Raw genomic sequence first — 25,716 nt, 5'->3', positions numbered from 1 at the left:
GACTACTTCCACCTCACCAATCCGATCTTTCCGGAAAAATTGTTCCGGCGCCGATACAGGATGTCAAGGGACCTGTTCTTGGTCATTCTACGGGGCGTCAGGAACTTCGACCCCTACTTCCAATGCAGGCCCGATGCAACAGGTGCGCTAGGCTTCACCTCCTACCAAAAATGCTCTGCGGCTATTCGCATGCTCTCATATGGAATGGCTGCTGATATATTCGATGAGTATCTTCGAACGGGTGAGAGCACCTGCCTTGAGTCCATGTACAGGTTTTGCCGAGCCGTGATTGCCGTGTTCGGAGAGTATTACTGTAGGGAGCCAACTGTTGAGGATACAAGGCGCCTCCTATCTATCAACGAGTCTAGAGGCTTCCCAGAAATGATTGGCAGCATAGATTGCATGCACTGGGAGTGGAAAAACTGTCCATTTGGATGGCAGGGTCAGTACATCGGGCATGAGGAGGGACGGACTGTCATTCTTGAAGCTGTCATATCTCAAGATTTATGGATTTGGCATTCATTCTTTGGCATGGCCGGTTCCAACAATGATATCAATGTGTTGCACCGATCACCGGTTTTCGAAAGGCTCATGCAAGGCAAAGCTCCCCGGGTGAGCTATGAGATCAATGGAAATGCATATGACAAGCCGTATTATCTTGCTGATGGCATCTACCCTGACTGGGCCACATTGGTGAAGACTGTCCGTAATCCAAACTCCGAGAAGACGAGGAGGTTTGCCAAGATGCAAGAGGCTTGCAGGAAAGATGTGGAGCGTGGATTTGGTGTGCTCCAAGCTCGGTGGGCAATTGTCCGTCACCCGGCAAGAACATGGTCGCTGAAGACCATGCATGAGGTGATGACATGCTGCGTGATCATGCACAACATGATCGTTGAGAACGAGCGTCCTGATGGCCGCAATGAGCACCACTGGGAATTCCAAGGTGAGTTGGTTGCGCCAATTCCTGGAGTTTCTACTTGGGAGGACTATCTACATATGAACGTAGAAGTCACAAACGATACCGTCTCCAAACAGCTGCAGACGGATCTGATTGAGCATCAATGGACCATGGCTGGCCATGAAGATCATGCCTAGAGGACTAGTATCTTATTTTGATGTAGACTTTTCAAAATTTAAATGTAATAACTATGACTTCGTTGAAATCCTATTTGTTGTTTCAAAACTTCATATTTGATGCAAACGCGGAAATGCGTCGCGCCGCTGGAGCCACCCCAGGGTGCAAACGGACACGCGGACAAAAACGGTCTGTCTCGCGTCCGCCGCGCGACGCAAACGGATATTTCGGACGTGCGAAATGCGTCGCGCCTGTGGAGATGCCCTGATGCACCGGAGGTGGCGCCCGAGCTAGGAGAATCCGCGGACCAGGGAAGGAATGCGATTTCTTTTTCTGGTTGTTTAATAATTGTGGGTCTAGACGTGCGTAACCGCCGTGCGTTGCCACTCCTCATGCTTCCTTCCTCTCTCCCGGAAATGGCGCACCACCTCCTCTCCACTCCTCCTCCTCTCCACCACTACTTTACTTTGCAATCCCTCCACTCCGTCGGGCTCCCCTTCTCCACCCCCCGATCCATCGGATCCTCCTCCTCCTCCACCACCGCGCGCGACACACGGCGCACCGCAGTCCGCCATCGCGATCGATCCCGCGGCGGAAAATCTCGACTTTGATGCGACGACGGACCGGCGGGGGTGGTGAATGCAGCAGCGTAGGCGGAAGGAGCAGCAGCAGCAGCAACGATGATGTTTGGGCTCGTGCAGCTGCTCGTCGGATTCGTCGTCGCCTGGGAGACCCTCGAGTTCGTCCTCCGCTACGGCCTCCTCCTCTCCGCCCTCAAGCTCCTCGTCATTGTGGGCTTCGTCACCGCGGCCTCATGTCTAGCCCTCCTGTATGCCCCCCCTCTTCTCCGTTATTTTGTTTTCTGAAAAAAGAAAACATTTTCTATCGCTGTTGCATTGTTCTGTTTTGTTGGAATGTGGTGACATGTGTTTCTTGGAATCCAAATGCAGCTTGCTTGCCAAGGCTCTGACATGGGTGCTCCGCCGCGTGGCCAAGCTCTCCATCGGGTGCCGCTCCTACGGTCTCAATTATCTCAGGGGCATCACCCTCAGCTCCCCAAAGGTACTCACCTGCTTGCTTAGCTTCATCACTTGTTCACAACCTCTGCCAAACTGCCAATGCTGGCAATGCGAATACCAGATATTTAATCTCGTTTCGCTTACTTTCCAGGGACCGCTGCAGTCCATCAGTATCGGCGAAATCAGGCTCGGCCTGCGGAAACCGATCACCCAACTTGGATTCACCATACTGACCCAGGGCCCAATACTGCAACTGCAAATATCTGACCTGGACATCGTGCTCAGGCAACCCGCAAAATCGGCAAACAAGAAGAAATCTCCCCCGCGCAAGTCAACGTCAGCCTCATCGGCCAAACCAAAAGGAAAAGCCAAAGGACAAGGGAAATGGAGGCTCATAACAAATGTTGCCAGCCTTCTGTCACTTTCTATAGTGGAGCTCAAGCTCAAGGTACCTCCTTGTCGAATATTTATACTATCGCCAAGTAGTCTCGTTAGGCTAATGAATTGGATGCAAGGAAGATTTTTCTGCCTGAAGATTTTCAAATAATTTCTGCTGTTATTATTATCATGTACAGTATGAGGTATTGCCCCACTGAAGTCACTCAAGAAGTGGAGACAGTTCATACAACTTTTACTAATTGACAAAATTGCCTTATAGAATGAGATACACAATAGCTGTGTATACTTTTATCTTTTTTTGTCAAAGGCTTTTAGTTCCTTGATAAATTATACAACTTATGTTTTCACAATTTGGTTCTGGTTCTGGTCTTGGTGCGTTCTATATGATCTAGCTCATCAAAATAGTTTGAATCGTAACTCCATATTTTACAACTCCGTAGTTCGAATCAAATAGGCTCGATGAGGCTAGATTGTGGTTGCTTGCTGGTGCCAAAGCGCTGAGTTGCTAGCCACTCCACGCCCTTTCTTCTGATGCTTAGAGCTTCAGCTGGTCGTGTACAGTTCTTCTTCTTCTGTTCTTTTCCTTCTTTTTTGCTGTTGCTGTTGGCTTTAGTCTTGTACTCTACTGTCTTCTTGATGTCTTCTTCTAATATACAATGACACACCCTTTGGCGTGTGTTTGATTTTTTTTACAACTCTCCTGTCCTGTGTTATTTGGAGTGTACTAACTACTAATGCCAATAAAGTGACCTTTTCAGAGGGATGGTGACATGTTTTCCACGTACATCTGTATATCTATTTGCATTGCTTTTGTTCGTAAGCTATGCTATTTCTGACAACATTATAACAATTTAGATTCTATAACAACATCTTCTATTGTCTTGCAAATATGTTTTTTTTTGAGCTAAAAAAACTTCTTGCAAATATGTTTATGCCCGCTCATGGGCGAAACCTAGATTAGATGGGCCACATGGGCCAAACCTGTCACGCACATTGCTCATATATTATCTATGTTGCCCGGATACGGCGATACGGATACGGATACGGATACGGCGATACGGCAAATTTCTGAAAACACAGATACGAGGATACGTTTATATATGTATAATAAACATTAATAATATATATATATATATATTACTAATTTTTGCGCAGCTCTATTCTCCAAGGCTTCCAAGATCATCTAGCCTCTAGCTCTCAGTTCATCTAGTCGGCTTCATTCTCCAAGGTTTGAAGATCATTTATCAGTGCATCTAGCTCTGATTCATCTAGTGAGAGCACAACTTCTTGAAGAAAATCTGCACCACCACTAAACATATCATGGGTGTCTCCTCCCATGTCCCAAAATCGTGTTGGGCCACTTGAATACTCTGCAGTTCTTGAAATAATATTATTAGATGGGTCGTATGGGCCAAACCTGTCACGCACATTGCTCATATATACACTTGACAATGCCCTCCAAATTCGAGGTGGATCAAGAGTATCTGAAAGTATGGCAAGCTATGATATTTCTCTCAGACTTGCTGGTTGAATATAAGCCACCATACCCCAGTTATTGTTTATGTATGCACTTGTAGTCTGTCCTGTTTCTGTGCTGATAACTTACCTTTTTTTCTTAATATAATTTTGATGGTAAACCTGACATTTCTTACTGTAGGCTCCAAAAGCTGCTGTTGGCTTCAAGGAGCTTAAGATTGATTTATCTAAAACCGGGGCACTGCATCCGGTTCTTAATGTTGACATACACCTGATACCTTTATTTGTACAAGCATTAGAGGTAGATGACACGGAAAATGATACCTCAGTATTTAACAAATTGGATTGGTGGGTCAGTGGACAATACTGTTCAGCCATGGACACTTCTGACAGTAGCTCTTTCTTATTTGAGGATATAGCGCTCTCATGTGAGCTTCATCAGAGGTAATCCCTAAATAGTGTCATAGCATTGATGGGTAGTATCTGCGATATTTTGATTGATGAGTAATTGCTGTTAGCGATTAACTGATTACTGTTTTCATCGGATGTCCCTGAGTAGAACTGATTACTATTTTTCATACCTTTTCAATTGTACGTAATGCAACATAATCGTAATATACTCTTGTGGACGATAGCTGTCACAATTGATTTCGGAAACCACCTCTGAATTCAACTTTGGCCTCTAATACTATGTGGTAGGCTGGTAGCTAAGGTAGTTTTGCCTATCGCTAAGTCACTTCCTGCACCTGCAGAGCTTATCGACAAGCTTAAAAGGAAATGTGCATTTTCAGTCTCATACTGTTTAATGAAATTCAGGATCATATTCCTTCCCTAAAAAAAAGGATACAGCATATTCCTAATAACGAGGGCCATATAAAATCTCTTAATGCCTGTTTGCTGCTTAAATTGCTGTGTTATCTGTTTTATCGTATCCAGTGAACCTATTCAATTACAGAAATTGCATATGTTGGTCATTCTTTGTTGTGAAAGAGCGAAAACTGTCAGTACCACATTGAGTTGGCTTGCTTTAGTTCATCTCATGTACTCGTATATATTAGCCACTCGCTCTCAATAAATGACTTCCACTCAAGTCTTTTGCATTTGTAACATTGTCGATAACATTCTGTAGGGATAAAGGAATTAGAGTCAAGAATTTCGATCTGATTTTTGGTCCAATTGTTGTGAACTTGGAAGAAAAACTATTCACCAAGAAGAAGCTCTCTGCATCTACTGTTGCTGATCAGAAGGATGAACCTGTTGTGGATAATAAACCAGCTGCCAAATCTGAAGGGAGCAAGCTTTTGTCCTTGAATAAGAAGATCGATTTGTTTCCTGAAAAGGTTGTATTGATTTCCTGTAGTACCACTGATGTTTGCCATTTTCTATTATAAATGGCATCGTCTTTCTCCTTATATGGTTCTGTGATTTCTGGCTTCTTTCTGCTTTTGACATCATTAAACAAGAATCCGCATCGGCCACTTTGTTCTTCAAATGTATGAGGCCATAATATTTCGTAGTTATATTCACTTACCCGTGCATTAAACTAATATTTTTTAGGCTAGATAACTCAATTCCTGGTGAATGAACAATTAGGGTAAGATGTGTAATTCCTTATTATTTTTCAATTAACAAACTACTGTTCTCCACTTATATTTTAGCACGAAAAAACAGTCAGCTGCCTTTTAATACACTTAACTCACTTCGTTTGAAAATACGCTAGGACTCTAAGAAGTGTCAAATAGTCCATAACAATCATATACTCCAGGGTGCAATTTTAAATATTTGTTGGTCCTTCAGCATCTTCTACAGTCATTTGTTTTGCCATTTTTATTTGTTAGATGTTTTTATAAGTTGGCTGCCGGGTTACCATTCACTAAAATGTACTTGTTCTTTGGAAGGTTAGCTTCAATATGTCCAAGCTAGATCTGAAGTTTCTGCCAAACGACCATGGCCTTTCAATGAACAATGAAATCGGTAGCATTTCTATGAGACTTATGAAGTCACAGCCACAGAATGACTCCGGGGAGGCTGCAACACACCTTTGGTTGGAAACTGATGTGACAGATATTCATGTACGTTTCCTTGTTTCCTACAGGTGATCTTGTTTTTTCAATTATCTTATGTCATGACGATTGTTTATTTTTCCAGCTTCTAATGGATGGTGCTACCTCTGTATTAGAGGTTGTGAAAATTGCAACCATTGTTTCAGCTAACATTCCCACTCAGGTAGTCCACAGTTGATCCAATGTTTTCTCTCAAGAAATTCGTGCCAATTTCAACTCAATCATAGCTATAAATTGCCGCATTGTCTGGAAACACTTCACTTACGAACCTATAAGAATTACCGTTATGTATATAATTTTGACTTGACTAGGTCTCGGTGTGAACAAAAGTAACAGTACTAACTATTGAATAAAAATACAATTCCACCAGTTGTATCTTCCAGTGATGTGATTGGCCATAACAACTCCTTTTTAAATTTCTATCTTGGGTATTGATTTGAGATTATTAATTGAGAATACAAGTGTGGACTTGGCTATGTGGACTCTTAATAGAGAAACTTGATAATTTGCATGCTTGACCATGTTGATTAATTTAGAATACTTAGCCATGTTGATTTCGTGGCGAACTGAGTAAGCCCCAAAGCATGGTGTATCTACTGTGTGTAGGTGTTGTTAGGTACATTGCATGTCTTGCATTCATGCATATGCATCCTCACATGCACATACAAGAGGAGCTGATCATGGTCAGTTCTTTATAGGAGTGTTCTTATGCTTTCAGTAAGGCATATTTTTGCACATACTTTTTCGTTTTGTTTTTTGTTGCGTTATATCTTTCTCATGGCCTATGTGTTGACGCATCGTCTTCTCTCAGTCAACATTGCCAATTCGAGCAGAGGTAAATATCAAGATTAGTGGGGCCCAATGTAATCTCATTATAAGCAGAATTAAGCCACTGATTTTGTTCAAGTCAGCTAAAAAGAAGCCCCTTGTTCTTCATGAAATTCCACAACAAGAGAAGGCTCCCAAAGAAAAATTACCACTGGCTTTGGTACTTGCATTCTCAGCACCCGAATTATCTGTTGTGGTTTACAGTCTAGAGGACATACCACTCTTCCATGTAAGTTCCTATCATGTGCTCTGTTCTACTCTGCATGTCCGTACGCGTTTGAACAATTCTTCGTAACATAGCTAATACAGTAAGCTATACTACGTTTGATATGCACAGTACCTACCTCGAACTATTTAAAAGTGTTGTTGTTTCTTTTACATTATTTTTCTTTCAAAATGCTCCACGTTTATAATGATTGAGCCCTGGTAATGTAGCAAATATGAATGATTTTGAGGTGTGATAGGTTTACATTTGTTCTTTTATAATAACTTCATTTTAATGATTATGCTGAATGCGAAACATTGAGAAGTTTAAATGTCAGTTGGTATTTCAGCATTTCATAGAGAAATTAATATAGACATTCCTAGCCTATGCTAATTATAAAGGAAACTGATCCTTTACCTTTCGTACACTCATGAAGGCCAAGTTCTAGATCCATTAATAAGATATTCCATGTTGTAGCTATAGCTATACTATATTACAAAATGTTCATTTGATATAAGTCTTTTCCTTTTGCCATTCTGTTCACTCATGTCCATGCTAAACTGCCTAAATGTTGGATATGGCAATATGGGATCAACTTAAATACAGTAGCATGTTCCACTTGGAAGACACTTATTGAAACACTTGGATATTATGTGCTTGTTGGGTAAATGTAGTTATTACTTAATAAGAGAGGTTGCTGTCTGCCCACATTCCCATTTGTCAAAACCATGCCAACATGATTTAATAATTTATCAGATTCGTGTCTGCTTGGTAGTGCAGATATTAACGTTTCAAGCTTTCATGTGCACAAATTATGAATCACAGCAGATTGATGTATTGCCATTTTCATTTGACTACCAACCTTACCTGCAAATGCTGGATTATGCAGTGTTGCTTGCTGTCTACTCACTTTTCTGCAAGTAAGTTGGTTGACCAAGGACCTGAACTGCATGCAAAGCTTGGAGAGTTAAAATTCCTCGTTGTTGCCAAACATCAACAGTTGATAAATGAAAGCATTTCGGGCACCTTACTGCACATTAGCAGCTCAACTCTTGATCTGGAAAAAGATGCAAGCAAAGATAATGGCGTTGACCAGACTAAATCTGCTCTGTCTGTTAATATATCTGGAGTAGGAATGCATTTCTGTTTTTACTATCTTGAGTTGCTTTGTACAACAGCAATGTCCTACAAGGGATTTTTGAAAAGCATTCGCCCCCCTAAGAAACGACCTGTACAGGAGGATTCTTCTAAAAAATCTACGAAGAGTGCTAAAGGAGCACAGCTAGTGAAGATTAGTGTTGAGAAGTGCTCTATTTTGTATGATGGTGACATGAGGCTTGAAGATATGTCAGTAGCTGATCCAAAGCGTGTAAATTTTGGTTCACAGGGTGGCCGGGTTATGATAATCGATGATGCCAATGGTGGCCCAAGGATGGCCTATGTAAACTCCACCTGCCTTCCAGATCAAAAACATGTTAACTTCTCCACTTCTCTTGAGATTAATCGATTTGGTGTATGTCTGAACAAGGAAAAGCACTCCATGCAGGTTGAACTCGGGAGATCCAGATTAATACATAAGGAATATCAGTTTGATGATAATCCTGCTGTGGAGGTTACCCTTTTGGATGTGCAAAAGGCAAAGTTCGTCAAGCGTTCTGGTGGGCCAAATGACAATGCAGTCTGCTCTCTGATCAATGTGACAGATGTAGCAGTAAGGTGGGAGCCAGATCCCTGTCTGGAATTACTTGAAGTAGCCACACGGCTTAAATCTGTTCTACACAGGCTGAAACTGCAGAATTCTGTTACGGAGGTAAAAGACGAAACAGTGCATGTGGATACTTCGACAATAAAGGATCCTACAGACCATGGCCAGCAAGAAAAGGCACAAAAGAAACGGGAATCAGTTATTGCCATTGATGTAGAATCATTGAAAATTTCAGGTGAACTTGCAGATGGAGTTGAAGCAACAGTTCATGTTGGCTCTATTTTTTCTGAGAATGCAAAAATTGGTGTTTTGGTTGAAGGAATAGCACTCAATTTTTGTGATGCCCAACTTTTCAAAAGCAGCAGTATACAGATATCACGCATCCCGATTTCCGTTTCGGGCAGCCTTCCTGATAAGAAGCTTCAGTCTGCAGCTACATGTGATTGGGTTATTCAATGCCGAGATGCTTATATATGCCTACCTTTTAGGTTGCAGCTCCGAGCTATTGATGATGCTGTTGAAGATACATTGCGAGCACTTAAACTTGTTTCTGCAGCGAAGACGTCTGTATTATTTCCTGAGAAGAAATCTGGCAGCAGCAGCAGCAGCAGTAAAAAGAGCAAATCAAAATCCACAGTATTTCGGTACGTAAGGGTAATGGTACGTGACCTCACAGCAGAAATCGAGGAAGAACCTCTTCAAGGTTGGCTTGATGAGCATATGAGTTTAATGAAGAATGTATTTAATGAGTCCATAGTTAGGTTGGATCTGCTTGATCAGCTTGATTCAGCCAAATATAAAGACTCTCCCAAGGCAAAATTAGATGGCTCTGCTTCTGAGAAGAGCAATGACTGCCCTGATGTTTATGTTGATGCCCCTGGCGTGCAGTCGCTTGAAAAGCTTAGAGAAGAAATACATATACAGGCATTTAAATCATATTACCAGGCATGTCAGAAGTTGTCAGTATCAAAAGGGTCAGGTGCATGTTCAACTGGCTTCCAGTCAGGATTTAAGATGAGTACACGCAGGGCATCAGTTATGTCGATCTGTGCAAAAGATGTTGACTTGAGCCTATCAAAGATTGATGGGGGAGATGAAGGAATGATTAGTTTCATTAAAAATATGGATCCTGTTTGTGCAAAAAATGATATTCCATTTTCCCGGTTGTATGGTAGCAATTTGACTTTGAAAGCTAAATCATTATCTGCTTATATAAGAGATTACACATTCCCACTATTTTCTGGAACCTCTGCTAAATGTAATGGACGACTTGTGCTTGGCCAGCAGGTTAGCCCTTGATGCTGTTCACTCCTTTTCATTTATGGAGTAGTATTTAGAACTGTCAACCCATCGTTTGGCAGTAGAAAAGAGAAAGATTTATTGGAGCTGTATATAGCTGTAATTGCTCCCTTTGTTCAAGTACATGATTGTGCTCACGATTAGGGAATTTGGAATATTTCCTGCAATATCTACTTTCTACATTTTCAATAAGGTATTTTCTGGTCAAAGATCACTCCAAATTATATAATGATTTTTTTCCTTGTGGCAGGCGACAACTTTTCAGCCCCAAGTTCGACAAGATGTTTATGTTGGGAAATGGTGGCGAGTAAATCTGCTACGTTCTGCAACCGGGTATACCCCACCAATGAAAACATATTGTGACATACCATTGTCTTTTCAAAGAGGGGAAGTCTCCTTTGGAGTTGGCTACGAGCCGGTTTTTGCTGACATAAGCTATGCTTTTACTTGTGCATTACGGAGGGCAAATCTAGCTAAAAGATGGTACTTTGAGCGCCCCGAACCACCAAGAAGAGAACGCAGTTTACCCTGGTGGGATGATATGCGGAACTATATTCACGGTAATTTCAGCTTATGTCTTGCTGAAACAATGTGGCATCTCCCTGCTGCAACAAGCCCTTACGAGAAGCTAGATCAGTTGCTAATCAGAACTGGACATATAGAAATACGATATGTGGATGGTTATGTCAGTCTGTCTTCAAAGTGTCTAAAGGTGTACATAACTAGCCTAGACAGTCTTGCGAAGAAATGCACTCTGGAACCTCCACATCATACAGTTATACCTTTCCTTGAAACACCCTACTTTTTCATGGACATTACGATAGAGTGGGGATGTGATTCAGGTAACCCTATGGATCATTATATATTTGCTCTTCCTGTTGAGGTAAAACCACGAGACAAAGTTTTTGATCCATTTCGGTCAACCTCACTCTCACTAAAATGGAGCTTTTCACTTAAACCTAGTACTGCTGAACCTGTGGAGAGTCAACACAAAACCCTGCCAGTTTCAAATGATTCTCCAACTCTGTATGTTGGAGCTCATGATTTGCTATGGTTAACCAAGTGGTGGAACTTATTTTTTCTTCCTCCCCATAAGTTAAGACTTTTCTCCAGGTTTCCACGGTTTGGAGTTCCTAGATTTATACGGTCTGGAAACCTGCCACTTGATAGAGTTATGACTGAACAGTGTATTCGTTTTGATGCTACACTATTGCAGATCAAAAATATGCCATTACAGGCTAATGATCCTGCTAAAGGTTTGACACTGCACTTTACAAAACTTAGGTTGGAAATTTCTTCCAGCCGTGGCAAGCAGATATTTACTTTCGACTGCAAGCGTGAACCTCTTGATCTTGTCTACATGGGCATAGACATGCACTTATTAAAGGTATTTATCAATAATATTCCTGAACAAACAAATTCGATGGACGCCCAGGTAGAAAGCAAGAATCTGCATACCAAAGTTACAGATAATGTCTTTTCTGATAAGGGCAAAACAAAAGCTAGATTGACTGAGAAAAGCCGGGATGATGGATTTTTTCTGTATTCTGATTATTTCACCATACGAAAACAAACTCCCAAGGCAGATGCTGCTAGATTATCAGCATGGCAGGAGGACGGCAGGAAGAAATCTGAGAAGGCATCGTTCAAGTCTGAGTTTGATGGGGGGGATGAAAGTGACCATGCAGAATCAGGTAGTGATGAGGAGGGGTTTAATGTTGTCGTTGCTGACAATTGCCAGCGAGTATTTGTTCATGGATTAAAAATTCTGTGGAATCTAGAGAATAGAGCTGCTATCTTATCTTGGGTTGGTGGTTTAACCCAGGCATTTCAGCCTCCAAAACCATCTCCTTCTCGCCAATACACCCAAAGAAAGATTCTTGAGCAAAAGCAGGCAATTAAAGAAGCTGAGATGTCTAATGATGGTGCTCTCAACTCTTCACCCTCAGCACCACAGTCTTCAGATCCTCAACAGATGAAGAGTTCAGACCCGCCTTCCTCCAGTGGATCCAGCAGGCCAGAGCAAACATCAAGTAGTGAATCAGGTTTGTTTGTCACACAATCTCTTTCTGCACTAGTTGTTTGTACTGACCCCAGTAATAAGTTGGTATTTTTTGTGTTGTTACTTTGAGAAGGCATATTCTTGTCACACTGTTCAAAATTCAGCATTGCACTAAATAGCTGCAATGGAAGCTTCATTAATTGTTTTCTTTCTTTGACTGGTAACTTGTGATGTAGTAACGAAGCCCTCAAACAGTCGTGATTCTGAAGAGGAGGGTACGAGCCTTTTCATGGTTAATATTGTCCAACCTCAGTTCAATCTACATTCGGAAGAAGCAAATGTGAGTATATGCTGCCCAGCTTGTTTGTCAGTTTATATTTTGAAGCAGCACTTATCAGTTTAAGAAATATCATATTGTTTATTTTATAATCATTGTGCATACCTGTATTTGTTGTTCACTTCAATCATAGGCTTGAGTATACCTGTAACTCTGTTGTAATATGCCTCCTAGGAGGATTGTCAAACTCTTATCTTTTCAATGAAATGAAACGCAAAAGACTTTTGCGTTTTCACCAAAAAAAAGTATGCCTACATCTTTATCTTCAGCCCGTTACTGACAGATACTGGTTAAAACCAAAGTTTCCAAAAGCAAGCCCCATACAAGAAATAGCCGACCTAGACTGGTAGCGGTTGTCGCTTTGCTAAATAAAATTTGAATAATGAATGACTCTGAGGTGATTTTGACCTGTTAATGGGCCAGCAATTCATACTTTATTTAAAAACTGAATTTAACTAATTTGATATTTTCTTCTCTGAAGCAAATTACCGCCATATATTTTGACATTATATAAATTTTGGCGAACTTCAAATTTGCATTCACGTTTGGAACACATGATTCCTGTAGGAATTTTGTAAGCTACATTCACTGAGAATGGATGTTTTCTGTCCTATATGAAATTCTCACGTCCCAAATGGTGCCAAAACTTCACAATTTTGTAAATAATCATAGTGGATTACAGGTACTAAGATCTTGTGTGAACACTCCTTGACAGCTAGTGAATCTACTTTCAAGCTCGTTGTTTGTTATTTCTTACTGATTCCGTGACATATTTATGTAAGCATTGTTTTCAATTTCGATTATGCACTATATTTAGGAGTACTGCTGCAATGACTCAGACATCTGTTACAACTATATCAGGGTAGGCTTCTGCTTGCTGCTGGTAGTGGACGGGTGATGGTTCGTTCATTTCACTCAGTTGTTCAAGTTGGTCAAGAAATGTTTGAGAAAACAATTGGTGCCAGTAACGTATCCATTGGAGAAACCAAGCCAGAAATGACCTGGTCACGTTTTGAGGTCTCTGTGATGTTGGAGCATGTTCAGGCTCATGTTGCTCCAACTGATGTTGATCCTGGTGCTGGTATTCAGTGGCTGCCAAAAATACATCGCAAATCGTCAGAAGTCAAGCGAACTGGTGCTTTACTTGAGAGGGTATTTATGCCATGTCAAATGTTCTTCCGCATCACAAGACACAAAGGAGGAAATCCTGAACTAAAGGTCTACCCTATTACTAATAGTTTCATGTTGCTTTGCACCTTTTACTGAGCATCTTTTGGCCTAGTCATTGACTCAGTGGAGGTAGCTAGTATATGTATTTACTGCTTGTTTGGTGATGCAGGTCAAACCACTTAAAGAACTGGCGTTTAACTCTCCAGATATAACTGCTGGTATGACATCACGTCAATTTCAGGTTATGATGGATGTTTTGACTAATCTGCTCTTGGCAAGAACTCCCAGGTATTCTGTTTATCTTGTAACGCTTCCAATTTTGCATCTGAGTACTATTATGCTACCAGTGTCAAATCCTTAAAAGGGACTAGGAAATACTCCTTGTCAGTGCTAAATGTCAAGTGTGATGTATGCACTGTAGGATGCCTTTGGCCCATGTGGTCCATAACTTCCTTGTATATATCTTTATTGCTAATGAACCAGATGCACAGTTATCAATGTTAGAACCCCTTTCTCATGCTCTCCAATATGGTATATAGTGGGGATAAACCGTAGAATCCACCATGCTTTGCTCGTCACTATAGAGTTTCCAACCACCATCGCACCACACTTCCATTTCCAACTCGTTCCCAGTGTTGGCATTTCCTTTCCATTGTCACCCACAGTGGAGATGGCCATTGATTCCTAATCAGGCTGACCAATTTGATTGACCAAGAGTGTGTGTGTACTAGAGCAGATGGATTAGTATAAGAGAAGTTTTTCTGTAGAGAAAAATGGGTGCGCCATATAGCCTGACAATTCCAATTGATACAGGCACACACATTTAAAGGTCCTACTGGACTGATGCTTCAGTGCTAATTCTAGCATTTTCCCTTTCTCTAGTACTTCATACCAGTTCTTACCTACCATTCACCTATTCACTTTTGCAAATTCTGAAAAGGACCATCTCCACATTCATTGCTGTACTACTATTTTTTTTCATTTTAAATTGCACATGGTAGATTGGAGTTGGCACTGCTGTAGACTTTATAGTTGTGAACACGAATCACGTTCTAAAAGGAAAAACCGAAATACGATTTTTAGTAGCACTTTATTTTTTCTCGAACACATGCCAAAGCATGCGTCATTATATATTAGAAGAAGCCGTCAAGAGGACGGGAGCAAACCAAATGTACAAGAGGCAAGGGCCAAGATAAGAAGAAAGGAAAAAACAACTATACAGGCCAACTTTGTTAACCTCCTTTCACTTTAATTTCTGTTGTATTCAGCTGTGAACTTCCTTGGATGATATATATCTTAGTTGATATCTTCCCTTCACACTAATGATACTACTCCATTTTTCAGAAACCGGAAGAGTAATCTGTGCTATCCCCTTGATGACGATGATAATGACATTGCTGAAGAATCTGATGCAGTTGTACCAGATGGAGTCGAAGAGGTGGAGTTAGCAAAGATCCATGTAGAAGTAAAAGAAAGAGAACGGAAGATATTGTTTGATGATATCAGAATATTGTGTACCGGCAGCGAAGTATCTGGTGATCCAAGTCAGTCCCCAAAATCTGATGATGCTACATCAGTTGTTACTGGTTCAAAGTCAATGCTGGTATGTCTGAGACTTACGATTATTGCCTGTTCATAGGACATAAATATTAATTTGATTCATGTAAATTGTATTTTTTTGTAACTTCATTGATTAGTTCATACTTACCTTACACTAACGGAAATAATAATTTAATTTCTCATAAGCATGAATCTTATGAATAAACTACATCAATCTGAGTTTACCACCATGCCTTATGCCAGGTTAAACGTCTGAAGCAAGAACTACTAAATGTTCTGAATGATAGAAAAGAAGCATATTGCTTGCTAAGAAGTGCTATGCAGAAAGCTGCACAAGTGAGGTTGATGGAAAAGGAAAAGAACAAAAGTCCTTCATGTGCCATGAGAGTTTCGATGAGGATAAACAAGGTTGTCTGGAGCATGCTAGCAGATGGAAAAGCCTTTTCTGAAGCTGAAATAAATGATATTGTAAGTTTATTTCTCTTTAACTTTATGACTTCTGATAGTCCATAGGACTAGGGCACCTTTTTTTTTCAAATTATGGTGGGGAACACTTGCCTTCTGTTTCTTCTCCAAATTGCAATAATGTGCATGTCTACTTAGATCTTTTACTGACCTTTTCTATATGTATCTGTAGATTTATGATTTTGATCGGGACTACAAAGACATAGGCATTGCTCAGTTGACAACCAAGTTGTTTGTTCTCAGAAATGGTCTTGCTAATGCAAAATCAGATACTGTTGTTGCTCCCTGGAATCCACCGTCTGAATGGGGAAAGTAAGGATGGCTTCTTCTCCTCTTGCAGTATTAACCATAGTAACTATGATAGTTTTTTTTTCCAAGAATGAAGGGATGTGAGATTTCTTATAGACATGTGTGGACTCTTCAGCATTTAATTTTGTCAACTTGCTTGCAGACTCTTCATTTCGTAAGATGTTACTTTTACTCCGGGATCTGCATTTTCCAATAACAGAAATATTGCCTATCATGTGAAACTGTGTTACACAAAATATATCCCAAAGCAACTGAGCATTGCTAACAGTGAAATATACAAGGGCATCTTTAACAAAGGTGCAACACAAGAAGTCTTTGTATGAGCACTCAAAGAGAGAAATAGCTACATCACCAAGCACCTGACTGAAGTTATTTCCCTAAAGCAAGTACCTCTTTGTGGTGTAATTACTTAATGGAGATAGTTACACAAAATATATCTCAGAGTAACTTTGAAGCACTACTAAAAATGAAATACATAACAAACAGCCGTATGAGAGTTACCTCCCACAATGCAAAGCACCTCTTTGTAGATTCTTATATAGTTAAAATAATTTACTTACTAGAGAGAGCCATATGCAGAAGCATCCGTTAAATACTTCTCGCAAAAATGGCACCTGTTACACACTATGGCCTAAACAAGCACCAGCATTAAAAATTTAGCACATTGCCTCTGCTATGTGGTAAAAAATAACCATTTTCTTTTGGTAAGCACGCCTTCAAGCATCCGCATCATGCATTACTATTAAGTGACACATGTGCAGTTTATGGACTATGGGTTCCAACTCTAATTTTCTCAGTGTGAATTGAGCTCAGCGCAAGTACATACAATATCGACTGCAGCTCCATTAAGACAAAGAAGTGAACTTTTGCTTTTAGTTGTTTTCCTTCAATTTCTGCTCTGTTTCCTTCTTAATATGTATTTGATTCATATTAGTTTAGAAGAATATACATTCTCCACTCATAGCAACCAAGGCTGAACACTAATTTTGAATGCAGGAATGCAATGCTTCGTGTTAATGCAAGACAAGGAGCTCCAACTGATGGGAACTCGGTAATTGAGAGTTTGCTGGTAAGCTCAGTTGGATTTTAAATTGGCTGAACTGAATTTTAGCGACAGCTTTTTCCCTTTTATAACTAGCTTTACCCGCCTCTGTAGTTTACATGAAAAAAAAAGTAACAGATCAGGCTGTATGAATAAACATTAATCTGACTAAACAATGTTTTAGTCTGTGTATTTACATGCACGGTGGATAATTGGAACGTGTTGAATGACAGTTGCTCCTTTCAACCTTGCTAATGTAGGTGGATATTTATCCGCTGAAAATTTACTTGACAGAAGCAATGTACAGAATGATGTGGGGATATTTCTTCCCTGGTGATGAGCAACACCCACAGAAGCGGCAGGTTATATAATGTCATGTTATTTGTGGTGTGCGTTTTTCAATTATATTGTGCTTTCTTCTTTGTTGCTCAATTTGTGCTTGTCCTTTTCATTACACAGGAACTTTTCAAAGTCTCTACTACAGCAGGGACACGGCGAGTTAAGAAAGGCTCTTCTGTTACAGAAACGACCAGTCCCAGTAATCAGTCATCAAAAGAATCCACACTTGCACAAAAGGCTGAACTTGACAGGTCATGGGAGGAAAATGTGGCTGAATCTGTAGCTAATGAACTTGTTTCACAAATCCAGGGTCAGTCAAATGCCCAAACAGAATCCCAAGACGCTGCTAAGGATGCGAAGTTAGTAAGATCTGCTCGTTCCACTCGTGAAGAGAAGAAGCCTGTAGAGCCTAATGAGGTGAAACAATCTAGACCTCAGAAAATGATGGACTTCCGGAATATAAAGATAAGCCAGGTCGGAATATATGTTCTATTTATTGAACATAGTAACCATAGTACACATCTGCTGAAGCAATTGTCATTTGTCTTGAATGTGCTTGCTAGGTTGAATTGCTTCTCACGTATGAGGGGTTGCCATTTGCTGTTAGTGATGTAAGGCTACTCATGGATACCTTTCATCGTGAAGATTTTACTGGGACATGGCCAAGACTGTTTTCACGAGTAAAGAAACATATTGTATGGGGAGTACTGAAGTCAGTAACTGGCATGCAGGTAAGTTATATTCATTTGGTTTTCTAAGGTTTGAAGTTGAATGCAATTTCAGATTTTGAATCCTAAGTAGTTATATATCACATGATGCAGTGCCTTGTTATTTGAAGGTAATCCTTTGACTAATACGTCGCTTATTTTTACAGGGTAAAAAATTTAAAGCTAAATCTTCTAGCCAAAAAGAGCCAACTACAGGATTAATCGCAGCCAGTGATTTTAATTTGAGTGACAGCGATGAAGAAGGAGGAAATTCTGATCAACTACCAGCTTTCCTTCGAAAACAAAGTGATGGAGCTGGTGATGGATTTACCACCTCTGTCAAGGGATTGTTCAGTTCACAAAAAAAGAAGGCAATGCATTTTGTCCTGAAGACTATGAAAGGAGATGGTGATCAGGATTTCCAGGGTGAACGGAGTGAGAACGATATTGAATTCTCTCCGTTTGCTCGGCAGTTGACTATAACAAAAACAAAGAAGCTTATTAAGAAGCACACGAAAAAGTTGAAGTCTCAAGTTCCCCAAAATGCAGGTGAGATACGAATCACCGCTTCTCTCACTTGTTCTATCTGTCAACTTTAATAGAAGTAAAATAGATGAAGAAATAGGCTTTTTTACCAACGGAAATGTTTCCTTCTTCCCAACCCTTGTTTGAAATGAAATAAAGATAAGGCCTCATTGGTCTGTCAAGAGAACCTGCCTAACCATCCAACCATCTAGCTCGTGTAGTACTGTAGAAACACAATGTCTTGCATTTGTTAGTATATGAGGTTAAGGAAATTGCAGTAGTTTGTGCTACTAGGAAGTACTTGGCCATTGTATTGGCTCCCAGATCCAAAAAGGTACCATCTTGCACCTTTTTTTTACTAAAATAATAATCAATAGATCATCAACACTACCTCAGGGACATGCCTGAACAAACTGAAGGTGCCTATGGTGCGTAGCGAAAATCCACCAGACTAGTTTTTGTGAGCTGGAACAGATCTCGTTGGGATAGTTAAAAAAATCAGAAGATCGTGATTACTTGCGAGGTCTGACTTGTGTGTTCCCATCTTGTCCAGGTACTGAGCAAGAACACGGGCCAGACTTGCCACCGCGTGGTCCTTCTGGGAACCATGCAGGCTCCTCCTCCTCTTCCTCTTCCTCTTCTGACAGCGATGAGCCAATACCGGTGGAAATGAGCCCGAAAGACTAGGCAGCGTGGACAGGATGATTCTTTGCTCCAGTAAAAGCTGGTTGACGGATGCACGGTGCATGCGAATTCGTGGGTTAAAACAGCTGTGCCTGAACAGTTGGTGTGCGATGCTTCATTCCAGATTTCAGTTGGATATACATCGGTATTGTTGATGCATGTGAAGCATTATTTTCCGAGAGCACATAGAAACTTTTGAAAATAAGATGTAGGCGCATTTCACCACCCCTTTCACTGGATGGATGGTTGAGACAAATAGTATCCATGTTGAGCTATGGTCGAATTTCCTGCAATCAGTGGTAGTAATCTGATGAGCTGCAGGAAGTGAAATGAAAACCCTCATCGCTTATGGTCTGTAACTGTCAACTCTAGCCTACTAATCTCCATCATTTTAATCCTTACCGATCTACAAAACGGTGCGTTGGTTTGAAATATGTTTTGAACGCGAAAAAGGTGCATATTGATGTTACGAATCAATTCCCAAACGGGTTTTTTTTTTGGTTTCGTGGAATATTTCAATGACAATTTCGTATTCCTTTGAACTTTTTAGCCGAATTTATTCAAAATTTTCGCAACCGTTCGCGAGTTTCAAAATCCCTTCGAGGAGTAGTTTCATTTCACTGTCGCGCACGACTTTTTTGTTCATAGTTTTCCATTTTAACGTTTGTATACAAGTACATCTACGCCTTCCTAGTACACTTACGTAGTTGTAGATCTACTTTTGTTTAGGAATGTTGAAGACGAAAACTTTGAACACGAAAGTAGTGCAAAATGGTGAGGCGAAGCTACTCCCCAAATGAATTTTCAAATGATCAACCATGTGCGAAAATTTAACAAAGGCTTAAAAGCAACACAAAACCGAGTCTGAAATACTCGACGAACCGATCACGGAAATGGAATCGCAACGTCGAGACGCATTTTCTTCATGTAGATTTTATCTCGAATCGATGAGATTAGACGTGATTATGATTAAACTAGTTTAGTTAACCACAACCCTCCTCAACGTGCAACCTGCCAATCGAACTGCATCTCGTTTCTCCAATCGAACCTAAATAAAATTATTAACATCCAAACGTAGTATCAAAGTTGAATCAAGTCACGTTTCCACTCATATGATAGCTACCGGGCTAAATTGCATGCGATGGGATAAAACACAAAAAACCAACACGAGCTACATGGGTGTGGGGCGCGTGGTCGCCGAATTCGAGCATCGGGTGCTCAGGATGTGGGTGCTGGTGGAGGACCACGAGTAGGAAAGATGGGCTCTCAGTACCCCCACCACGTCAACCTTCGCCTGATGAAAGGCGATCCGTGACGACGGGAATGCCCTGCGAAAATCTCTTTTTAAAGGCAACTTCACCTACAGGAGTGACGTCAATATTGTCATTCATGCGGTGACCAGTTTTTTCATAAATTATGAAACAAATCTGAAAATAATTGAAACATAACTGAAACACAAATATTTTTGTGAAACAAACCGGAGCGACGTCAGTAGTGACATCATCAGTTTCACTTTTTGTCACAATGTTTCACAATATTTTTTATGTATCACTTTAGTTTCATAAAAGTTTCACTTGTGTTTTGATTATTAGTTTTATATTAGACAAATGTTAAAAGGCTCATCAATCTCAAAGCAGGGATTTGACGGTAGATATAGCACCGGTAGGTATCGTTACCGGTAAAATCGCTGTGTTCGAGCGGTACTACGTGTACAACCTAAGGAGCGGAGAGCTCGTGATCAGGGACCTTGTTTCTCTCATGCCCAAAACCGTTGCCCTAGGTGCTCTTGCGGATCCACCACTGTGACAAGAGGAAGCCGGAGCCTGCAAGTACGCGGTCGACCATGGAGCAACTCCTCGATTGGATGAGCTATTTAACATTCTTTGGAGCCTCGTTTCTGCGATGGGGAAATCTTCCGTTGCCCAAAGCTTTGTCTCATCTCATTAATTAAGAAGAAAAGAATTGCGTAGTTAGTCAGAGGAAACCATGGAAAAATATCACAAACCATCGCCAACCATTGACATGTAACAAGATAGCCTTGAGGGCACACCCACCTAACCTGCCTACGAGAACAAGCGACACACACCGCCGAAGAGAGTGTCATCGTCATCACTCCTCGAGGCAGTGACTCCGACTCTACTAAAGAAAGAGCCTCACCACAACAACCTCAAAAATCCCAGACCAGCCCATGCTAAATAGTCAACTCTTCGCGTAGAGGTTTGGCAGCTTCGATTCCGATGACGAGCTTTGAAGAGGAGATTGCAAGATCCGCGCTATATGGACAACAGTGTTATCTATCTTCGTGCTTCCGCAATCGTCTTTGACAGCCTAACTGAGAAGCATTCACGTGTAGAGATGGATTAGATTTAGCTGGAGGTTTCACTATCATTAGGGTTTTGGTAGCTTCATATTATAAAGCTGTGGTATCTAATATCAAGGAGAAAGCCACAAGAAGTAGGGATCAATCATACAAGAAATAATAGCTTAGTCGGTATGCTATGAGGAATGCAATATCATTCATGAAGGAAGCGCATGAAACTATGACCGCACACAATCTCGCTAAGCATTACTAGCGGAGCATGCCCAGAAGTTATGGGGAGGCGAAACACAAGAATTGTTTGTCTCGGGGGAAAATTGCTAACATGTTTTAACTTTCGGAGTAGGTCGCCATATGTGGCTTAGTACTCAATAAAGCTTAGCAGGTTTGTCTTAAAAAGAGAAACTTAACACTGATAAAATATGAACTTAAAGGTTGCAACGATATCGAAAATGCATCCGTGCATGCAAAGTAGGGTTAAACTGATATCACAACCGTTGCATGTCATAGAGATGCCCATCGGTGGAGCCCACACATGTGCCTACCCATATGAAAGATTCTCTTCTACAAATGCACTACTAATTGGAAAATGATCATAACTTTCACGCGACAAATGCAAATAAGTTTTTGTTTACATATTTGACCTCCTCGTGACAAACTCTTTGAAATGAGTCTAATATTTAATGTTTTAAAATGAATTCCGTAAACTGAATCTATAGAGTCCTATATTGTTTACGCATGTAGTTCCTATGTATGTTCATGTAGTCATGCGAAATGTCATGCTAGATTTATAAAGTCCGTACCAAAAGTATTGTTGTTTTTATACACATGACAGTTGTAGATTCTCTTTTCATGTGGGGCAGTGTCGGACCGAATCTCGAGAAAGCTGAGTAACAACAACGGTTGTGATATCAACTTCGCCCCATTTCGCATGCACCAACTGCGTGTCCCAATGATATCAAATGAGTGAAATCTGAATTCCATTTCTCTCCCTCTCTTCTCTTAACTCTCACCCCATCACCGGCACGTTCATGCTTCCCTCGTCCCAGATTCTCCTCCCCACAAACCCTAACGTGTGAGTCGGTCTCAAATCGGGATCAGGAGACCATCCGAAGGACCCTTAGACCAGTTCAAGTAATATATTTCGCCTATCTCTTTCTTTATATTCGGTCTGTTCTAAATTAATTGGCACATATTTTTATCTAGATTTGTATGTATCAAGACACTAAGACGTGTCTAAAATTCTAGATACATGCCTATTTACTATCTAGACAAATCTGTGTCAATTAATTTTGAACAGAGAGGGTACATGCTATGTGCTCATATTTTAGTGGAATTTTGCAAGCGTATAATTATATATATAGCATGCCACAATTTTTGGGGTTTATGGTGTGCATAGCATTAGCACCCATGTGCCAAAAATTCATGTAACGTGCATAATCTGTATTCCAAAGGGGTGTGGGCTAGGGTGAATTTGGGTCACGCACGTGAGACGCGTGTGAGCTATAAAACGACGGATGAGGAAACCTCGGGAAACCCTGCTCCCTACACGGACAGACTTCGCCGAGGGAAGCCCTAGAGACTAGAGAAAGCATGGATCCTAAACGTGTCCGTAAAAGCCGTAAGGCGGCAGAGCTGGCCTACCGCTTGGCCATGCTGCCGGCGGACGTCGTTGACGAGATCCTGCTCCGCCTTCCTGCCAAGTCCATCGCTCGCTTCCGTGCCGCCTGCAAGTCGTGGCATGCTCTCTTCTCCGACCGGGTTTTCCTCCGTGCCCACCACGACCATGCCTCCCGCGCCGTCCTCCTCCGCAAGCGATCTGGACCTCGCTCCTCCTACGAGTGGGACGACGACATCTGCGCGCTCCCCTTCGGCCAACGAGCTGCCACACCGATCGGCCTCGAGAAATTACGCCGGCGCTGCCGCTTTCTCCTCCACGGTTGCTGCGACGGCTTACTCCTTCTCTCACAATCACATCGTCCCAACTACTCCTTCCTGGTGTACAACCCCACGACCCAGGAGCACGTCCCGCTGCCTCGCGACCTCAACTGGAACCTCGCCGTCGCGGGATTCTACTTTCACGCGCCCACGGCCGAGTACCGCGTCCTCTGCTACAGATGCGACCGGACAAAGCGCGTGACCCGGAAACACTACGACTACAGCGTGGCGGCGGTGGGGCGGCCGGAGGTCAGGAGGCTCGCCTCCACGACGTACGGAGGCTACACGAGGTGGAAGAACAACGACGCGCCGGTGATCCTCCACGGCAGCCTGCACTGGATGAGGATGCTCCATCGGTTGATCGTGTTCGACACGGTGTCGGAGAGGTTCCGCGGCATGCGCGGCCCGATGCAAGATCGCTGCATGGTCGGACGGCTCGTCGCCATGGATGATGGGAAGCTAGGCGCGTCGTCTTTTGCGGAAGGCGAGCGGACCGTCGATGTGTGGGTGCTCCGGGACTACCGCAAGGAGACCAGCTGGACTCTCAGGTACAAGGTGGACGTTGGATTCATGGGCGGTAGCTCCGTCAAGTTCAAGTGGCTTGGTATCGCCCACGTGAGCGAATCAGGGGAGGCGCTCTTCTACGGAGCGCAGCGGTATGGGATGTACAACCTCAGGGAGGGGGAAGTGGTGAAAGCTGGCAGGAAGATTTTCCTTTTTCCGAAGAAGGACGACAGGAAGATCGATGCTCGTCTCTCCGCGACGTGGCACGCCTACCGGGAGAGCCTCGTTTCTCCGGTGCCCAAGGACGTGGGTGCTGATCCTGGGTTGGAATTTTATGTTTCGGGAAAATTCCGGTAACTGCCGAATTCCTTTAAATTTGATGGATTTCAGCGATTTTCGTTCAGCCAAACGAGCAAAGAATTCTCTTAAAAAGTCATTGAAATGTTCACGCGCCAAAGGCGTGGGTGCCGATCCGGCTTAGAGACAATCGAGATTCGCTGTGGCAGATAAAAAAGTAGCTCTTTCCCTCACTCTCTCAAGGCAAAACGGATGGTGATGGAAACAACCACATCCATGTGTGTGTATAAAATCCATTCAGAATAGATCTTATACACAAACGCATGGGTGTGGGTGTTTCCATCAAATTTGACATGTTGGCCATCCATGTAAGATGTAACTCCCTCCCCCTATATTTGGGAGTGGCTCCCAATCCCTTCTCCCTCCTCACTCCCTCTTCCTAACCGTAGCCTCCACCCTCCCCATTTCTTTCCTTGCCGCCGTCAGAGGATGCTACCGGGCAAAGCCCAAGTAGCGGATGTCGGTAGCGGGGCCCTTCTCCACGAGTGGCGGACCACTTTATCTGGCGGCGACGGGTGGACAGTGGGGTTTCGGCGACGCGGTGTTGAGGCTTTTCGGAGGCGACCTCGATGCATACTCTAGTGGTGGGGCTCCCTCTGCCCTGTGGTGCCCCTATAGCTATGGTCGGTGGCGTACGGGTTGGTGGCTATACGCAGCAGGGCGGTTCGTCATGGCAATGAAGGCTGCTTGGCATCATGGTGGTTCCGGCGTTAACGAGCTAGGAGTCCATGGCCATGGCGTGGCAGGGCGTCTTGGCTGAGAAGCTTCCAGTGATGGTGGCGGGACCGACCTCGTGGTTGGTGGCGGTCTAGCTGGCTAGCCAGCCATGGGTTTGGGGAGGCGTGGGTGAAAACTGAAAACCGATCCCGACTTCGGTCGTGGCGGACGATGGCTGCGCTTGCATGTTGCTACCTTGTTAAAGGCATCGTTTTTGTAGCCTTCGTCTCCTCCATGTTGCTACCTTATTAAAGGCATCGTTTTTGCAGCCTTCGTCTCCTCGCATGGGCTGCTCTGGGGAAAACCACGATCTCCTAGATCAGATGATGGTGATGTGCGACGCTATTTCCCCCATGGGGCTATATTTTTGGAGTAGATGCTGGATGGAGGGGCTCTAAGGTGGAGCGACGTGGCGTGTTGACGACGGTGGGTCTCGGGGGCGTGGTGGCTTCATCGGCAGATCGACGAAGTTTATGCGGATCGTAACATAAAGATTGCTTGGCGATGACAACATCTTTAGTGTATACATGAGGTGATCGCTACGAGTGTGCTAGACCGGATGAGCGCTCTCGTTTCCCCTAGAGGGCATCTCGGGATATGCGATGTGTTCCTATTCATAGCTATGAAGGGATTTCGTTGTTTTTCCGGGCATAAGGCACCGTTGACAAGATTTT

At 42.4% G+C, this 25,716-nt stretch overlaps 2 protein-coding genes across 3 annotated transcripts; both read left to right on the top strand.

The window, feature by feature from the left end:
- Window positions 1-1,480: 1,480 nt before the first annotated feature.
- Window positions 1,481-19,575, top strand: LOC127332137 (protein ABERRANT POLLEN TRANSMISSION 1). Of its 2 annotated transcripts, XM_051358393.1 has the most exons (22): window positions 1,481-1,904; window positions 2,026-2,137; window positions 2,246-2,542; window positions 4,151-4,413; window positions 5,099-5,309; window positions 5,868-6,041; window positions 6,118-6,195; window positions 6,844-7,089; window positions 7,955-10,057; window positions 10,320-12,114; window positions 12,308-12,411; window positions 13,270-13,626; window positions 13,748-13,866; window positions 14,923-15,181; window positions 15,382-15,606; window positions 15,776-15,915; window positions 16,909-16,981; window positions 17,215-17,316; window positions 17,414-17,767; window positions 17,857-18,024; window positions 18,168-18,549; window positions 19,079-19,575. In XM_051358393.1, the coding sequence occupies exons 1-22, from the start codon at window positions 1,756-1,758 to the stop codon at window positions 19,210-19,212; spliced, it is 7,845 nt and encodes a 2,614-aa protein (XP_051214353.1). In that variant the 5' UTR covers window positions 1,481-1,755; the 3' UTR covers window positions 19,213-19,575. The 2 variants fall into 2 exon arrangements, with proteins under 2 accessions (XP_051214353.1, XP_051214354.1); XM_051358394.2 differs by lacking the exons at window positions 1,481-1,904; window positions 2,026-2,137; window positions 2,246-2,542; window positions 4,151-4,413 and having other exon boundaries at window positions 5,170-5,309; window positions 5,873-6,041.
- A 3,544-nt stretch (window positions 19,576-23,119) lies between these two features.
- Window positions 23,120-24,325, top strand: LOC127328447 (F-box protein At5g49610-like). The gene has a single exon (XM_051355043.2). It carries the CDS (start codon window positions 23,120-23,122, stop codon window positions 24,323-24,325), a length of 1,206 nt encoding a protein of 401 aa, XP_051211003.2.
- The last annotated feature ends 1,391 nt before the right edge of the window (window positions 24,326-25,716 follow it).

The sequence above is a fragment of the Lolium perenne genome, chromosome 4, assembly GCF_019359855.2.
Source record: "Lolium perenne isolate Kyuss_39 chromosome 4, Kyuss_2.0, whole genome shotgun sequence".
NCBI lineage: Eukaryota > Viridiplantae > Streptophyta > Magnoliopsida > Poales > Poaceae > Lolium > Lolium perenne.
Note: the sequence above shows the minus strand (reverse complement) of the source record. Positions and strands in the feature narration are given on the sequence as shown.

Coding starts and splice junctions, on each gene's coding strand:
- LOC127332137 (XM_051358393.1), top strand. CDS start 1,756: ATGATGTTTGGGCTCGTGCAGCTGCTCGTCGGATTCGTCGTCGCCTGG. Junction 16,982..17,214: donor CGGTAATTGAGAGTTTGCTG/GTAAGCTCAGTT, acceptor TTGCTAATGTAG/GTGGATATTTATCCGCTGAA. Junction 18,550..19,078: donor TCAAGTTCCCCAAAATGCAG/GTGAGATACGAA, acceptor CATCTTGTCCAG/GTACTGAGCAAGAACACGGG.
- LOC127328447 (XM_051355043.2), top strand. CDS start 23,120: ATGGATCCTAAACGTGTCCGTAAAAGCCGTAAGGCGGCAGAGCTGGCC.